This window comes from Ruditapes philippinarum, unplaced genomic scaffold (assembly GCF_026571515.1).
Source record: "Ruditapes philippinarum isolate M1 unplaced genomic scaffold, ASM2657151v2 ctg626_1_1_1_1, whole genome shotgun sequence".
Lineage (NCBI taxonomy): Eukaryota > Metazoa > Mollusca > Bivalvia > Venerida > Veneridae > Ruditapes > Ruditapes philippinarum.
This window is the reverse complement of record NW_026861189.1, coordinates 260,733-279,490: the sequence shown is the minus strand read 5'-3', so window position 1 is coordinate 279,490 and position 18,758 is coordinate 260,733. Positions and strand designations below refer to the sequence as shown.

The window sequence follows — 18,758 nt, the reverse complement described above, 5'->3', positions numbered from 1 at the left end:
GCCAATCTCATTAAAATCTTTATCATATTGAATAATCACTTTGATTTTGACAAGCAATAATTAATTGCATCATATTGTATCATAGTTTTTTGACGACCTATTTTAGTATTTTCAAGCGGCCATTTTGAATTGACCTTTTAAAGGTCAAGGTCAATTTTATTTTCTCTTTGGTATCCCTACCCTCATCGTCTTCAGCATACCCGTTTTAGGTTTAAAATACCAAGATAATACTTGTACTATAAAATGCCTCTAGCATTCATATTTTCTTAAAATCAGTCCTGTCTAATTCTAAACCCGGTGTATTATATGTAAATGTATATATAACTTCTTTGCATTAAGTTTATTATTTTATATCTACACTTTAATTTGGTCGCACAGCCGTTAAGACTTTAGGTCAGTTGATTTTTTTGTTCTTTTCTTTCATTCCTTTCCATCAATCCTGTCATTTTCATTCTCACAACACTAAAATTCGTACCGCTTATATATACTCAGATAGATCTTTTTCTATTTTAATTTTGATCTGATCTTTAGCAAACTTTAATTTAGAAATGAAATCCTTGAGTCACCAAAAGCTGCAATAATGATATTTAAAGAGTGCCCTTTTTACAATATATTTCGATTGAAACGGTGGCAGCATTTCGCACTTGCGCATTCAGCGTAGGGCAAAAGAGCAATAGTGAAAGATAACATATTTAAATTGATCTTACATTTTTTAGCTAAAATTTCTCACAACGAGATTTTTTCCTCTTAATAACTTTTTGTATTTTGATGTTCGCGTTCCTGTTTTAAAATAAATGTAGTAAAAAATTCGTTTGGGAAAAGAACCTACCATGTCTGGCAGAAATAAATTATTATGTACAAAAAATCATTCTAACCACATGATCATCATGCATATTTGTTGTTCAATGCAATGGACTAGAAATCTAGAACAAACTGACAGGAAGTACGTTTATATTAACTGTGATTTCAAAAATTTATTCTGTAAAATCGGAATATCTTTTGGTATAAGTGACAAAATTATCAGAAAGCAATGTATTTTTATCGACACGTTTTAACGCCTTTAATTTATCGAACGCATGAAACAAATGACCTCTGACACTGTGTGAATATTTGGCGTACAGCGCACATCCAATCAGAACGAAAGCAAACGAAATTAACACGAGAAGACCGAACACTTCCGGTTCCGGTGCCACAATCACCATGACAAATTTCAACGTGTCCATGAGCTGATTCAGGGAATTTTGAACACCGAACACGATTCCACGTTCTTGTTCCGCGACAGTCTCTAGAAACAGCTGAGTTATTGTCAAATCTGTCATCCATAAGCCTGCAATAATATAAAAAAAATGTCAAATAAAGGGGTAATCTCACCATATGCTGATTGTTAAAAAACATAAATTTTACGCCTAGCTACCGGAAAAAACAGCGTCAAATTATTTTGAATTAGTACTATCAGCTGTCTGTTTGCTATGTAATATTTGCGACTAATGCTAAGAACAAAAAAATGAAAATTAAAACACTCGTTTATTCATCTATACAATGAGACGAGCATTTTGAAAATTGTGTTCATGCACGATCCAGACACATTTTCCGGAAAGCTGTATATCATTTCGTGACCCGTATAACTTCAAAGCTGCAAATGTTGTAATGTAGCAGCAACTTCAACATCACGTGGCAGGGCAGTGGGATTTGAACGCAATAAGTTAGACTCTAGAAATTTATGTAACTCAAACTCAGACCTAAAGTACATGTATTTGTGAATGGTATGGCCAGGGCAGAGATTGTACACTGACCTTTGAAAATCATGATATTCGAGACCCATATCAAAAAACAGTATCTTGGGTTTTTCATTGTTGCAAATCAGTAAAATGCAATGTTATATTCTTTTAAATGAAATACTAAGAAATATTGATGAAACAAAATGCGCATTTTCATTTTCTGTATAATTACTTTACATTGCAATGAAAAATATATCATATATAAACACTGGGGATTTGCCGGACTACTTTCTTCTAAATTCAGCAAATACACAACATATAAGGGGAGGTTTTTCAAATTGTAATTTCAAAAAAGAGAAAAATGTATATGATAAACAGAAAATTCAAAATTTTCTATAAATGCAGGATTGTGGTACGAAAATCATATTTCACCAGTCATGAACTAATTATTTTCATACAACACAATAAAAAATAAATCCTGTATTTACTGAAAAAAATTAAATATACTCTATAATATTATATTCAACGCAAAAATGAGTATACCACAACGAGCTCCAATTATTCCTGTCATAAGCAAGCCTATAGATATGTAGTCTTGCCAAACATTGTCTGTCGATCCTCGTGTAGTGTTGGTAGCAGACGTACTCTGACCGGATGTTGACATATTCAAGAAAGATAACTCTGTCGTCTTATTCAGTTCTTGAAGTGTAAGTTTTTCTTCTTTGTTATAATGGAGAATAAACGGAGACCCCGGTGCCCACACGGAAGCTACACATAATGTCAGGAAAGTTGTTTGAAAAAGTAGTCCATAAAGTCCTGTCCGCTGTTGCCCTACAAGACTGCGCATGCGCGGATAAATTATACTTCCAAGAATTCCCATTACAGCTCCGGCTGCCATTAATGCCCCCATGACAGATTCGTTCACGCCTTGTGTATATGCAAAACCTGCAAAATTGATTTTGTATAAATCTAAATAAAAATGTAATTGAATACGTGGTTAAATTCAACAATCATGTTTGTGATTTTGGAATCAATTTCATTTGACGGAATGTAATTTCAATTCAATTATATAATTTATGTTTGTGATTTTAGAATCATTAGGACTAGTGTAAATTATTTCAAAGCGTATGCCGATGCTCTTTAACCGTTTTTGTAAAGAATTTTTGATTGAATATTAATTGACTAAATTTTGTTAATATGTATTTTCTTCAAGGCTATAACCAGTAAGTTGAAGGTATAAATTTTAGTAAATAAAAGTATCTTGGGTACCTACCCACAGTAATGTTATCAAACCCGAGCACTGTCATGAACAAGAAGGCCAGACCTAAACCTGCAAACGCTACGTCATACTTCATGTAAGTTTTCCAACCACGTGCAAGCGTGACGAATGTACCCAGAATTCTTTTCATACAGGAAGTGCAAGAAATGGATACTTCGTGTTTGATGTCGGCTGCTATTGAAAATGATGTTAAAAGAGAAAATGGTAAGAAAAAAATGAAGTCAGTAACATAAATGTAAAAGAAATATTATCAGATTATAATAGCATCTTGCAGCCGTATTTTCAACTGCAAACCAATCGCATGTTTTCGCCTCTTTTCGTCTCAGGTCAGTAAAAATGTTCACGAAAAGTCGGCGAGGTGTTTATCACTCTTAGAATTAAAGTAACTTTACAAAAAGTATTGTTTGACTACATATATATAATTTAACATTTAGTATAAATAGTATAGATCTAGATCATTTTTGTCCTTACCTTTCTCAACTCGACATTTCTCTTTCTTAGCTCTTAATGCAGGGACTACATTATAAACTTTCCAAAGAAGATAATACTCTAGGAAAACCGAGACAACATTCCATCCTCCAATAAAAAGAGCACCGACTTCAGTTGAAGCAAACGCCATGATCTGTCCAGTTACAATAGGAGCAACGATGTTCGTAATTAGGTCTATACTCTTTAAAATGGCACTAGTTGCTATAAACACAAAAATGTTATAAATTGCAGACGACCATTGAAATAAATAAATAGATGTCAATATTTCCTTATATTTAAAATAAAATGTTATTAACTTTAAACACAGTCACGACGAAGGGTTTGCAAATAGTTCAATACCATATTTATAGCAAATGCGAAACTATAAACAACTTCAATGATATTACATATCGGAAAGTAAAAAAATGCATTGTTTATGGAAGGAGTTTCTAATTTTTGATTGTATTGACAAAGCATACTGATTCAGACATTGCATTTTTAAGTCTATTTTTAACTATTGCAATGTGTCGGTTCTTTTCGTCATACTTCGGTAAGTAAACAGTGAGGTGTTGCGATTTGCAAACAATGAAATCAAAGCAAACTTTAAACCACTCACACGGTCAAAATTTGAATTACTCCATCAAAATTGAAAATGAACATTGTTTAAAATAAATCAGCGAAAGCAATAAAATAAGATACATGTAGTTGATATATTTTTCATATGCTCAAGTCTGGTTAACCAGGGCTGGGAATCAAAACTGCGTCGTATCTTACAAAATGTAAACAAACGCCGCCATCTTGGAACAAAAACGTATGTTTTGGTTTATAACTTTTTTTGTTGGAAATGACTGAAAACCAGATATATGTATTAACACGCTACACTAGTTTCCGCTTCGTTCGGTATATGTTGCTTGCACAACTATTTTGTAAAACAAAAGTTATAGCGAACTTGCAACTCGAAGCGGGGCAGAATTTTTATGAAAATGTGTGGATACGACGCAGTTCATATTGCTTTATTTACCTTTTTTCCTTCAAATCAAATATATATTTGTTTCAGAGTTCACCATAAACTTCGAAATTTAATTTTGCCTCATTTACTAAAATTTCATTTAAAAGAGATGTTTATTTTCTAAGAAAATAATGATTTTTACAAAATGATACGACGCAGTTGAAAAAAAATATGATACGACGCAGTTGTATTTTTAGCAGTCTTTTCAACAGGTATAATTTTGGCAATAGATTTCTATTTTATGGAATAATCACTTGCGATAGATAGAAAAAAAAACCCAGATCATTTGCAGTGTAAAGCAATGTTGCTTTTGATTATTTAGAATACATTGTGTCATGTCCAATATAACATTTAATTTGAAAGTTTACATTGCGGAAGCTACTTTTCAGTTAAACATGAACAGGTTACCTAATTGATCATAATATCTGAAATAAGTTCTTGTGATATGTTCAATATTATCCCTAATTTTTTTCGCAAAAAATGTAGAAATCTATTAACTTTAATTCATTTTGGCTACCTACGCTCTAAGTTAACTGTGGTTCTGCATGTTCTGGGTAATGACTGCTTTTTTGTGGTTTGTCTCTACACATTAGCTTTACTAGGGGACGCCTTTGTGCATTATTTCAGGCAAAATGTTGCACCGGCAGAGAACGATCGACATTTTGAAACTAGCTTGATAGGTTTTCCATACGAAAGAATAAAAGTCCCTGATGGTTTGTTAAGTTTTCAGGCAATTCACTATCAAATAAAAATCACACTTTAGTATGAAGGTATGTTAAGATGCCATTTCTCTAGTCTGTTGAAAATTCGATGCGCTAATCTGACCTAAATTGTCTGTTCAATATTGTGAAAACTTCTTCAATACTGTTGAAAGATCATGTCTGCCTATATCTGTATCAAATTTATCGGTGCACAGCGTAAAATACCTTTGCAAAACGGACACCTTCTTTACAAAATAATTTGTAGTTGTATCTTATGTAACTCGATTTTGAAAATTTAAAGTTTTTTAATGGAGAAGAATTATACTTAATTAATTCAGTGCAAATATAGAAAATACATTCCGTAGACCTTTCCTCATCGGCGATAAAGAAATGCGATACGACAAAATCAGCGGTAAAGTTCAGCAGCGCTGAACATAAAATGACTAAACGGAACGCATAACCTACTTGCAAAACTATATTGTAGCTTAACCATTTATAATATAATTTTAAAAATTTAAAGTTCAGTTGCTCATCTGTTCTCACCGATTATTACGAAAATGAATACAATAAAATCGTTACGTAAAAGACGTAAGTAATAACGGAATTGACGGAAATTATTGCTAATTACAAGTAACAAAGGTAGACATGCAATTTGCGCATACATTTAGCTCTCTTCCGATAGCAAGGGACCTTTTCAAAATCTGTAATTTTTTCTCTCTTTTTTTTTTAAAAAAAAAGGGTCATTCTTGATTAATACAGGGTCCAGGAGAGGTTACACTGGAATATTGAATTTTGTATCAAAAATAGTAATCACTCCCATTTCGAACTCACGGGAACACTTTTAGAAGCATGCTAAGGCAACACTGGAACACGTTGTCATATGGGTGTGCGATCACGTGTTTCAATATATATTGCATTTGATACAGCTTTTCGGAATTTGTAGATGCTTATGATAGGTACTAAAATGCGACCGAAAAATGCAGCCTTAATAGAATTGTATTACATTTCCACTTTTATGGAACCAATGAGTGACCTCTGCTTTTGACTTAAGTTGTAAACAAGAAATGTTGTTGGACATTATTAGCATACCTAGCACATAATTTAAATAGTTTAACCAATATGCAGCCTGCAATGAAAATACAACTGCGTCGTATCATATTTTATTTTCAACTGCGTCGTATCATTTCGTAAAAATCATTATTTTCTTGGAAAATAAACATCTCTTTTTGGTGAAAGTTTAGTAAATGATGCAAAATTATGTTTTGAAGTTTATGGTGAACTCTGAAAACGAATATATTTTTGATTTGAAGGAAAAAACGATAGATAAAGCAATATGAACTGCGTCGTATCCACACAATTTCATAAAAATTCTGCTCCGCTTCGAGTTGCAAGTTCGCTATAACTTTTGTTTTACAAAATAGTTGTGCAAGCAACATATACCGAACGAAGCGGAAAATAGTGAAGCGTGTTAATACATATATCTGGTTTTCAGTCATTTCCAACAAAAAAAGTTATAAACCAAAACATACGTTTTTCGTTCCAAGATGGCGGCGTTTGTTTACATTTTGTAGGATACGACGCAGTTTTGATTCCCAGCCATGGTTAGTGGAGCCGTTGTAAATACTCATATGTAGATTACCGGGGTAATTTACTTGGTAGCACAGACATACGGAAGACTTACTTGCAAGAAGGTCAGTGTTTGAGCCACATATTTCAACTATCCAATCTTTCTCTACCGCTATCGTGTTTGCAGAGCTTGCCAACTGTGCAATGGTGGAAATAAGAATAATAACACCAAAACATAGAGTCAGAAGTGATTTATCTGGCCACTGTTCCTCTATATCCGTGCGGTAAATTATCACAAAATACACGACAACAGAGCACATTGCTATACTAAGATTTTGTACAATCAGTGACGAACGTGCAGCTGAAATGTTAGATTCGGCAATTACACAATATCAAACTGGTATTTTGAAATATTTTATTAAATTTCAAATAATTATAATTTAGATAAATTTTTAGAAAATTGGCATTTTTCCAAATTTTAAATTACTGTTACTGCATAGTACATGTACAATACCAGATAATCTTGGAGTATTGTCCACCCAGTCGCCCACCAGTGGCCCCAGTACCAACATGGCTGCACCCATAACAAACCCATACACAGCAGTAAGCAACAAAGAGTCCGGATTGATGATAACCAGAAATAGCCCTGCACCAAATTGCCACATCCGGGCACCCTAAATAACAGACGACATCTTGTTATATGGCGGAGAGTTTTCTTTTCTATGTTATATGGCTAGCACTCTTTTTATGTAATATGTGTAAAGAAAAAATTAAAAAAAAAACTAAAAAAAAACTTTGGATTGAACTGATTATATATATAATATGTATCTAATATTTTTATGTAATACTAGTATTAAAGTTTCAGAGTATTATTTAACTTTTCGATCCTATTATAATCGAATAGTTTGAAAAGATTCTTGACAGGGGTTATATAGTCAAAAATAAACGAATGTTTGCATATATTAATGGCTATTAATATATGTCGAGTTGAGAAAGGTAAGGACAAAATGATCTAGATTTATTTATACTAAAAGTTCAATTATGTAGTCAAACAAAATTTGTTGCAAAGTTATTTTAATTTACAAAATTTGATGCAAAAATGTCATTTAAATATTAATTTATACAATATCAAATGAACAAAAACGTCATTTCCGTACGAATATAAGTTTATTCTGATGTCCACATAATTATAATTATGTAAAATTCAATCACAACAAAATAATGGAAAATTTACGGTGAAAAGGTCATATGTAGAGAGTAGTTTCAATGAAATATGATCAAGAACTCGTGTATTAAAGTTCTGATAAATTTTATAGGAATAGCTCTGCGACTTACTACATGTATTTTACTATTTAACAAAACAAAAAATGTCCATTAACAATAAAAAAAAATAAGCCTTGATGTTGTTAACACTAAAAGTTATCAATGAGTAATGGTTCAATCAATTTTCTTAGAAGAAAATTGGCATTGTTGAGCACTAAATAAAACACAAATTATCAAGAGGGTTGAAAGGGAGTGGGGCATCGGGAGTGGTCAAGTTAACAAGTACAGATGCACATATACTCACCCAAGCAGACAGGAAATGGCTGAAGTAAACATATCGGCACACAGAGTTAGATGACCCACCTGAAAAAAACGAGGAATTGTCAGTTGTTTTTCCGTGCTGTTTGTATTTCCCTCCGCTTTTTAACACACACACACGCATACGCACACAAGCGCGCGCAGGCACACACACGCGCGCGCACACCCACGCACACGCACGCACGCACACGCACGCACGCAAGAATAATAATGATAATTATAAAGAAATTGTATTCCTTCAAAAAAAAATTTGATGGAAATAAATAAATAAATACTTTCAATTAAAGGAGAACTGTCATCAAATGGTCGACCATCCTCACAGTCGTCGTCGGCGTCAGTATGAGTAAATTCCTCATGTGCATTCTTGTCAGCGGTAGCCTTCCTTGAAATAATCAGTGTGCAATGAAGAAAATATTTTGTCGGTATAAAATTCAAATTTGTTTCAAAATATTTAGTCATAAATTATCTTAATGATATTTGAAATATAACATGTACATATGAATATTTAAGGATGTCAAGTCACCTACATTGTTTTATTCATTTTTTCTCGTCGATTGATCAAGTAAACAGTGATTTAAAAAAAGAAATTATGCCTAAGCCATAGAGGATATTCAACTTTTTTCTATAAATACATGATTTATCTTCATCGAGTGGTATGAAAATAAAAATTTCATGAGTGGCGGTAGCCACAAGTGAAATATGGTAATTTTCATGCCACAAGATGAAAATAAATCATGTATTTATAGAAAAAACTTGAATTTTCTGTTTATTATATACATTTTTCTCTTTCTGGACATTAAAGTTTGCAAGACTTAACCTTAAATTTTGAGTACTGGCAGAATTTAAAAGAAAGTAGTCCGGCAAGACACCAGTGAAAATACGGAAAATATGTTTCACTGCAGTGAAAAATAAATTTTTACAGTGAAAATACGGAAAATAAAAATTCGTATTTTATTTCATCAATATTTCTTAATATTTCTAAGTATATAATAAAAGTTGTTATGCACATTGTGGAACGTAATATTTGACATTTTTTCCTCTATAATACTGTATAATTAAATGGTCACAAAGCCTACTGTTCTATAATTATTTTACTCCCCTTCTGCCCTTTTGTCACGCATAGTTGATTTAAAACGATTTTAGAGCTTTAAGCGGTGTGTTGCGTATGATAGGGATTACACGTTAAAGAAAACCAATGAGAACTTTGCTTCAGCAGAAGACCAACAATCTTGGATTCATTCATTTTTCTGTTTATTAATTTACTTATTATTGTTGTTGTATCTCACACCCTCCTGCCCTTAATTTTGCCAGATTGAAAAATACGAAAACCCAAGAACTAAAATTATTCAATTATTAAAACTTGAGAATTATTTCCAAAACAATGTCTGTATTTCAAAAATGTTTGACTTTTGAAAAAAGTAGGGATGTCATCTGGAGTCCGGATATCCGAACGTTCGAATTAAGTGTCCGGGGTCACAATTTCCGGATCTGGATATTCGTATACAATATTTGTTAACATTAAACGTTAGAATATTGAGCTTCATTGATTGTCATAAAATGTTTAAAAAGTGACGAAACAAATGTTAAGCAACTTCATCAGCCTAAATGTAAAATTTTCCTCCCTATCTAGCGGCTGCTCTAGTGAAAAATCTTCACTTTATTTTATATGTATTATTAAATGTTGAAAGTTTTTGCTTTTAATTATTTATATTCCTTGCTCCTATCGCATGTTTTATTTTGACACTAAAATTAAAAAAAACACACAGTGGCCTAAGAAATATTTTAACTTACGACATTTTATCCAAGTTAGAAAAAAACACAATAGCGCTTGCAATAACCAAGCTAATGCCACATAATTACTGATTAGACTTGTACTACCTTTCTATATATCTTTATACGTTTGTTTTTCTTTTGTACCTCATTAATTGCATTTTAATGTCCACTCACTCTCCCTATAACTGTAAAATATGCATAGTCAGCTGCATCACTAATATATGGTGGCTGATTTGTGCCATGTCGTATTGTCCCTCCGAGGAGCTCCAAACGAAACCATGAAAATCCGTCATCAAAGTAACCACTTTGTCGTATTTAGCACCAAAGTACACATTGTTGTAAGTTCTTCTTGTTTTGCCTGGCGCCCCGCGGGCCGACTGTACAATTTAAAGTAATTTCGTCTGGCGCCCTGATAAAGGTGAAATAACAAAAGTACGACAAAAAGATAGTGTTGTCGTATTTTCGCGTTTTCGCATGGCGCCCCGCGGAGCAAATGTACGACTTACTTGTCGTATTTTCGCGTTTTCGCAATACGCTCCGTGAAGCAAAAATACGGCATGGCATATATCAGCCACCATAGTTATTACAAAATGCGGAACATACTGATTTATTCTTGATGATACGCAGGCGAGTTTGTACCAGTTCATCATCCTTGTCATGGCCTGGTGAAGGTGGTCACAGGATCACGGCAGTAAGCCACTTTAAATTCACCAGAAGACTGTTCAGCCACCGCATCGTTCCTGGGAAAGGATTTCATGATCAATCACAACGAAATTGACATGCACCGTGCGGAAGTCGAACCAAATGTACAGTCCAACGCTCAACCTTACCAGGCGGTGTACGATGACCTGCTTTTGTTAAGTGTCTTAAGTGGTTAGTGGTTAAGGTGTCTGCCTCTCAACCCAGAAATCATGGGTCCGAGTCCTACTCGGGTCACGACCATGTTTCTTCATATGGCACCAGTAATGGTTGGTTCCAGGAAGCAGACTCTAAAGTGATTAATATAACTTGCAAGAACTTGTTTCGCAATCGAGCTTAAATAAATATGTTTAAATATACCTATAAAGAACAGGTAAATTAAAGTTATAGCACTTCCATGCCAATATGCAACGAAATCGTATCTATTAGTAAATCATCACGATGGGATAGGAAAATGGTATATATTTTTTTGGTCATTTTAAAATTACAAACTGAAATCAGGGAATCTCATTGGCCATTCTAAAATAAAATGTAAAGGAGAGTTCTTGTTATTCTTAAATAAAGTTCTAAGGATATAAATTGCTATAATATTTAAGTTCTGTTTAATCATATTCCATCCCAGAAAACATTTTTACACAGCGTTTAGACTCATTACACTTTATAGTGAACATTTTATTTAACATAAGAACTTATAATGACTTTATTTTACGAAATTCTTTTAATGTTATAATGCTAAACAGTTATGTGTTAATTTTCTAAAACTGCGAATTGGTACCAGATTTGAAAATGAAATGCTAGAAAAGCGAATTCACCAAACTCATTTTAAATTTGTTAGGATGTTTTTCCCCCACGGAGGAGAAACGAAATTGACAGCTTTTACCAGTTGAAGACGTTTTCACTCAGATGTAAAATAATAACCACTAGGCCATATCGGTACGTTACTTTCACCAAAATTCTGTTAGTAAATCGTAATAAATTACGGAAACAAATTACGGAAACTAACGAAAAGCTAAGAGTCTCAGATCAAAATTGCCAAACACTATTAAATTACAATAAACATATAGACATTTAGTAAATGTATCGACATACAGTATTTAGTAACTTTTAGACATAAAAGAATGTCCCGATACATCTGCCGACTCAAGATGCGAATTTTTTTAAGTGGATGGGTCTACAAAATGGCACATTTTCAAGAAATATTTCAAATAATGATGAAAGCAATAGAAATTTAACATATCATTTCGATATTCTTACGAAATATTGCTTGAAGAATTCTTTTTACCTTGTTCTACATGATATGACTTTTATATGATGAATTACTATTATTTTCTTCTAGAACAGTTTAAGATTCTTTCATGATTTGTTATCACACATAGTATTTGATATTATCAACATAAATATTGATGGTATTGCATACTTTCCATTACAGACCAATACACTTTAAATATCCTTTTTGTTTCCACTTATAATGTAAAAACCATAGAATTAAGAATAGTTTGCAACTTCGCTGTCTGTTAGGTGCATATAATTTCCATCTTTTAAGTATATTACAGTATTCCGTTTTGACAATCGTGATTTTTTTATTTCGTCCTTACTCGCGATGCGCACAATGGTACGATGGTGAAAACACGAAGCTACGATGACACTATGGTGAAAACGCGATGGTACGATGGTTATATGGACCTTTCCAGTGTTTACAGTTTTAATGAACACGTGGTTATAATTGTGAGCAATGAATGGAAAAGGTGTGGCTAAATATTCCGCTACGAAAAACCGGAATCCTATATACTTAGTCTTTTGGAGATTCTCCTAATTAAGATTTTATTTATCCCAATTAGGCCTTTAAAACTTCTTATTAGGAGTAACAAAGTTGTTATTAGGTTTATTTCTCCTAATTTTTCTTATGAGTAAAATTTCTTATTTAGTTATAACTGGTAGAAACAAATAAATTTTTGTCTCTCCCATTTAGGAGAATCCAAATAAGGCTTTTATAGCTTTTATCTAAAGTGAAAACGTCCTTATTAGGCTTTTAACACTAAAAAGACGTAGCAAAGTCCTAATTAAGCTTAGGATTTTGCAGCAAAGCAGTAATTTTATTTTAGGTTATCGACCATGCGACCACATACATGCATCGAGGACATTGTGTAAGGAAAGTGACCGTGCGACCACATACACGCATCACAGGATTCCCTTTCTTTTGAGAGAAAGGGACAAAGAGATGTCCGCCCTTTTATTAAAGGGCCGACTTTACAAAATATGCCAATATCTTATTATTATTAATAAGTAGGCTAATTTACCCAGAAATGTCTTGAATTGGTTTATATACAACCATAGAAATGCAAACCGAACGGGTTATCAGATTACATTAATTAAAGTCCGCTATGAAATTTCAAAAAGATCATATTTAATTTCTTGGCAAATTTTGAATTTAAAGATTTTTTAACTTTTCATTAAATGTGTGTTACAGAATTATTTCAATTTTGCAAAACATGAACGTTTCTAAAACGTTTTATATGCATTAAATATTGAAGATATATTTCACACTCTGTTTCAAATATTAGCCTGGGGGCATTTTTGCCAAAATACACATTCAAATAACAGAAAAGGTAATGTGATTGGCTGCAAGAAAAAGATTAAACTTGAGCAGCCGACAATTTTGACACTGGTAAGACTACATACATATGTGCAAATCTTATCTTACCTGCTGAATTTGTAAAAAGCAGCGACATATAACGGCAGTGTTGTGACATTTAACGGTAACGGAATAAAAAATAATTTAAGACATATAGCGGCGGTTGCAACATCTAGTGGCAATAGTGCGACATATAGTTAACCTGTTCCCTCAAGTAAGAAACAAATGTTTCCTCAACAAAGCTTATTCTCGCGGATTAGAAGCTCGTTCCCTCAACATATAGCTAATCTGTTCTCGCGAGGAAGAAAGTCGTTCCCCGAAATAGCTTACTTTTGTTTAAGAGAGCTAGAAAGTCGCTCCCTCAACATACTTTACATGTACACTTTACTACGCTATCATTATTATTCAAATATATGCATATCTATACGTTTAAATAGTATAAATAGTATCTAAATAGTCCCTTGCCATCAAAAAATATGAATAAAATGTAATTCAATAGAACTACTACATGCGTTTTTTACATTTATATTTTGAAATTTAATAGTTCAAAACATGTATACATGTAAATGTGATAGAAAATGTGTTATTCTACATATAATCTGTATCGTCTTTTTTATACTTGACACTGTCATCTTTAATAATAATTTCAGTTTCGGAACATTCAACACCGCTTATTGGTTCCGAGTGGCTATTCACCCTTGATAACTGTCCACGCACACTGCAAACATACTTTGTGTCAATCTTAACGCATTGCCAAATCAAACGAAATAACACGAAAGACCGCACCTTCCCCGGTTCCGGTGCGCACGATCACCCTGAGAATTTTCAACGTGTCCATTAACTGATTAGTGAATTTTAACACGAACACGTTCCACTTCTTGTTCCCACGAAGCCTCTAGAAACAGCTGAGTGATTGTCAAATCAGCTATCCATAAGCCTGCAATATAATTGACGTCACATAACAGAAGCCAATTAGGAATAAATAAACTGTGCAAGGCATTGGACAAATTAAATAAATAAATTATGTAGTCTTCAATTCAGCTTAATTATGTAGTCTTCAATTCAGCTTTAATTGACATTACCTTTACTTATAGGTCATAAAAACCACATACAATAAGAAACCCTTTGCATTTAATATGTATAGGCAACATGAAATTTTGTAACTAAACTGTTTGATTTATTTTATTCTAATACAAACGGTTTTAAACTGAGGTACAGAAAAAGAATTTTAGAGTGAACTCAGAAAAAAATAAAAATAAACTTAATAAAGCTCAAAAGGTATTATTAAGATAAAGAGCCCTCCCGTACCGCATCTGGCTCCGATAATTCCTGTCATAAGTAGGCCGACTGATATGTAATCTTCCCAAGTCTCGCTTTCGGACAATGATGTGTCGTTAAATGGTACAGGAGTGGTATTGTTGAACAAAGGTGGTATGGAAGTGCTATTGAAAAGAGGCGGAAATGCCGTCGAATTTGTGTCCAATACGTCATCACTCTCACTTGCCTTACTTGCATAATTAAGGTCAAACGGTGACCCCTTAGCCCAAACGGAAGCAACGCATAACGTCAGGAAAGCCAGCTGGGAAGTCAGTCCAAAAAGACCCGTTCTTTGTTGTCCTATGCATTTGCGCATGCGTGGATAAATGATGGTACCCAAGATTCCTACCAAAGCACCGGCGGCCATTAAACCACCCATAATGGATTCGTTTATCCCTTGTGTATACGCAAAACCTATATTTGAAATTTAAATATAAAGTTATTTATAAGAGATTCCATTGAGGTTTTTTGACATGACGGGACTGGAAATATTATTTTCGAGATTTGTACACCATGGATGGAGATGGAGATCTATCCCAATAATTTAACTTGTGTGCAAAAGATCATTTGCTCCCTCCGTTTATTCCAGTAGAATCATTTTTATTGTGCAAAATGACCTAAAATTACAACTCAGATCGGGCAAAGAATTCCACTAAATATCGGTTCTTTATTAATTTTACGTATATAGAGGATATTGAATGAGTGTAGTTTAATACTAAATTTATTGAACGAGTTGAATAAAATCATATTATGCGAGCCTCTGGCGAGCATAATATTGTTTTATTCAACGAGTTCAATAAATTTAGTATTAAATCTACACGAATATAATATTCTATTTATCACATATATAAAATAAGAACAGTAAAATGAGTAATTTTTCAATGACGACGCTAACATTAGCGCTTTAAGCTACAGTCTCACTTACATCCCGGCAGAGCCCCGGTAGACGTCGGGGTGATCCGGGAACGACCGGGGTACGACCGGAACAACCGGGGTACATCCGTAACTCTGCCGGCAACGTCCTGGATGATCCGGGAACATCCGGCATTCGACCCCGGATGGAATAAAATATTTAATATCACCGGGGTGGTCCGGGATGATCCGGGAAGGTATAGCGTTGCCGGCTTCATCCTTAGCTCTGCCGGGAACGACCGGGGTTATACCGGGAAAGCACCGTAGCTCTGCCGGCACAAACCGGGGATGATCCGGGGTATGATATAGCCGGTAGAGCTACGGTAGAGCTACGGTAGAGCCCGGTATATGCCGGCAGAGCCCCGGTAACTACAGGCAGAGCCCCGGAGGATAAAAGGTAGAGCTACGGTTGATCCCGGTAGAGCCCCGCAAAGCCCGGATCATTTCAAAAGAATAAGGACAATTTGCGATCATTGAACTTGTTTGTGTATTAAAAGCCTTCCCATTTCTCTTCTTTCCAGTATGGCATAAGGATTTTTCAGAAAATCATCATGAATTACTATTCTGGAACAATAGATATTATATTAAATAAAAATTATGTATCAAAGTTATCATTTTCGGGCGTTTTCAATCCACCGGGGTTCTACCGGGGCTCTGCCTGGATCGTCCTGGGCTCTGCCGGGGCTCTGCCTGGATCGACCGGGGCTCTGCCTGGGTCAACCGGGCTCTTCCGGCGTCATCCGGGAACGACCGGGGAAGCACCGGCATAAACCGTAGCTTCACCTGGGCTCTGCCTGGATGATCCGGAGCGCATCCTGGGTGGTTAGTAGGGAACTATCGTAGTGCTGCCGGGGTAAGTGTGACCGCAACAATAATTTCATCCCGGATCGTCCCGGATCATCCCGGTAACTTACCGGGATGGTCCTGGGCTCTGCCGGGAGTAAGTGAGACCGAGGCTTTAACGCTATGTTTATATAGCGCAAATGACGTCACGTCACTAGTGTAATATCGTTTTTATTAAATGGCTTTATTGCACTCCTGCGCCGCGGTTTATATGATAAATTTTTTTATTAGTTTTCATTTGTTGTGTTTTTTTTTCAACTTTAAGTGCCAAAGTTAGTCTACGTAAGATTTTCAAATTTGATGTATTAAGGCTGTCAGTGTAAAAATATCATTTTATTAATAATAAACACTTTTTTGTATCTTTTAATCAAATGTTTTCTGTTACTAATACATAATTGCAAGTGATATATGCCGTACATATAAAAATATTTACCAACAGTAATGTTGTCAAAACCAAGAACTGTCATATACAGGGACGCTAGCCCAAGACCAGCAAAAGCCACCTCGTACTTCATGAATGTCTTCCAGCCGCGGATCAACGTCAAGAAACTTCCCAACAAACCTTTCATACAAGAGGCACATTTCCCAGATTCCTGATTCTCTATATCTGAAAGAAAAAGATAGGTAAGTTCAGTTCAGGGCATGTAGTCTATTTTCACCAGTTATGTAATGTTCATAACAGCTCGAATATGCTTTCGAACTTAAGACACTCCATTCTTTTCTCATTACATTTTTATTACTTTTTTATCTTGGATGTTTTGATTATTTCACAAGTAGAATTTGAAGCTTCCGGTCCATTTAAATATGATAAGTACTACATGTATATAACAGTTTGCAATACATTCCTATGCCATTAATTCCGATTTATGGATTAAGTTTTGTCTTTGGTCCGTCAACAGATGAAAGTAAAAATTTATACTCAATAAAAATTTATCTAATTCTACTATGTCATAGCTTACTTGTTCATTTCACAAAGGATGAATGCATTACAAAGTACAATCACTTACAAATAATTATTACTTGTCCAGCATTTTGTAAGCTCTACAATCACATTTTGTGAGAAGTAAGTTTACCTTTATCCACGACACATTTATCTTTCACTGCCCGGAGTGCGGGAACGACAGTGTAGACCTTCCACAGTAAGTAGTACTCCACGAAAACGGAAATGACGTTCCAGCCGCCAATAAAGATGGCGCCGATCTCGGTAGATGCATATGTCATGATCTGGCCGGTAGCAATAGGCGCTACAATATTCGTGATCAGATCTATGCTCTTTAGTATGGCGCTTGTAGCTGAAAAGACAACTCATTTTAAAAATGGTATTCATACTCACAAAATGTAAATGGCATGAAATTTATAACATGTCGACATTTTGCGTCATATTTATCCTTTTTTTATAATTTAAAAAATGGCATTCATTAATACAAGATATTTCAAAATTTGTGTTTATAAGGAAGCATAATTTCGCAAGCATTTTGTCTTACTTAAAATAAACTATATATTTAAGGTTGTATTTTATCACAACCACACAGCAAAGGTCAGTCTTCATGCACGAGCGAACACAATCATAGAAAAATCGATCTTTCTTAAGCTAGCTGGATACCTTAATTAATCTTAACTCAAAGAGGATAGCATCAAAAGCTGAAACTGTGAAACCTTTTTCCAACTCGACCACGGAACTTTGATTAATGGCTTAACAATGTTAACATATACATGTACTTGTTTTGAAAGTCGACATTAAATATTATGCTAACTTGCAAGGAGATCTTTGTCTGTTCCACAAATTTCTGCTATCCAGTCTTTCTCTACAGCTATGGTGTTGCCAGTACTGGCTAACTGGGCTATCACGGCAATCAGGATGATGCCAGCGTAACACAGAGTCTGTAGTCCATAATCCGGCCATTGTGTCTCTATCTCAGACTTGTAAATTATAACAAAGTAAACCGCCGCTGCACACACCGCTATACTCAAATTCTGGACAATCAAAGATATTCTTGCAGCTGCCAGAAGTAAGAATAAAGCATTTTAAAAAGGTCATAAAAAATCTCGTTATAACGAATTTTCTTAAACAAAGAAAAATAGAATCAAATAAAAATAAAATTAACTATGTCATAATATAGCGTAAACAACGGTTAGACGGCCACTTTTACAATGGTTTTTGTATTGGCATGAACATGAGTTAATTGTTAATATATTCAAATCAGCATAATTTACATATAAAGTGTCACTTCCACAGAAAAAAGTTAATATCAAAACATGT

At 34.3% G+C, this 18,758-nt stretch overlaps 2 protein-coding genes across 3 annotated transcripts; both read right to left on the bottom strand.

Moving 5' to 3' along the window:
* Window positions 1-959: 959 nt before the first annotated feature.
* LOC132714789 (solute carrier family 40 member 1-like) lies at window positions 960-10,214 on the bottom strand. 2 transcript variants are annotated; one of them, XM_060697713.1, is made up of 9 exons: window positions 10,114-10,214; window positions 8,598-8,704; window positions 8,309-8,367; window positions 7,256-7,415; window positions 6,857-7,102; window positions 3,469-3,687; window positions 2,992-3,171; window positions 2,262-2,663; window positions 960-1,327 (listed from the first exon to the last, which is right to left on the bottom strand). In XM_060697713.1, the coding sequence occupies exons 1-9, from the start codon at window positions 10,116-10,118 to the stop codon at window positions 975-977; spliced, it is 1,731 nt and encodes a 576-aa protein (XP_060553696.1). In that variant the 5' UTR covers window positions 10,119-10,214; the 3' UTR covers window positions 960-974. The 2 variants fall into 2 exon arrangements, with proteins under 2 accessions (XP_060553696.1, XP_060553697.1); XM_060697714.1 differs by having other exon boundaries at window positions 2,992-3,168.
* Window positions 10,215-14,271: 4,057 nt separating this feature from the next.
* Window positions 14,272-18,523, bottom strand: LOC132714776 (solute carrier family 40 member 1-like; the record flags this gene model as incomplete). The annotated part of the gene is made up of 5 exons (XM_060697694.1): window positions 14,272-14,363; window positions 14,735-15,157; window positions 16,932-17,105; window positions 17,572-17,790; window positions 18,253-18,523. Coding segments are annotated over 5 exons (1,179 nt in total), but the record flags the coding sequence as incomplete, so codon positions are not given.
* Window positions 18,524-18,758: the final 235 nt, after the last annotated feature.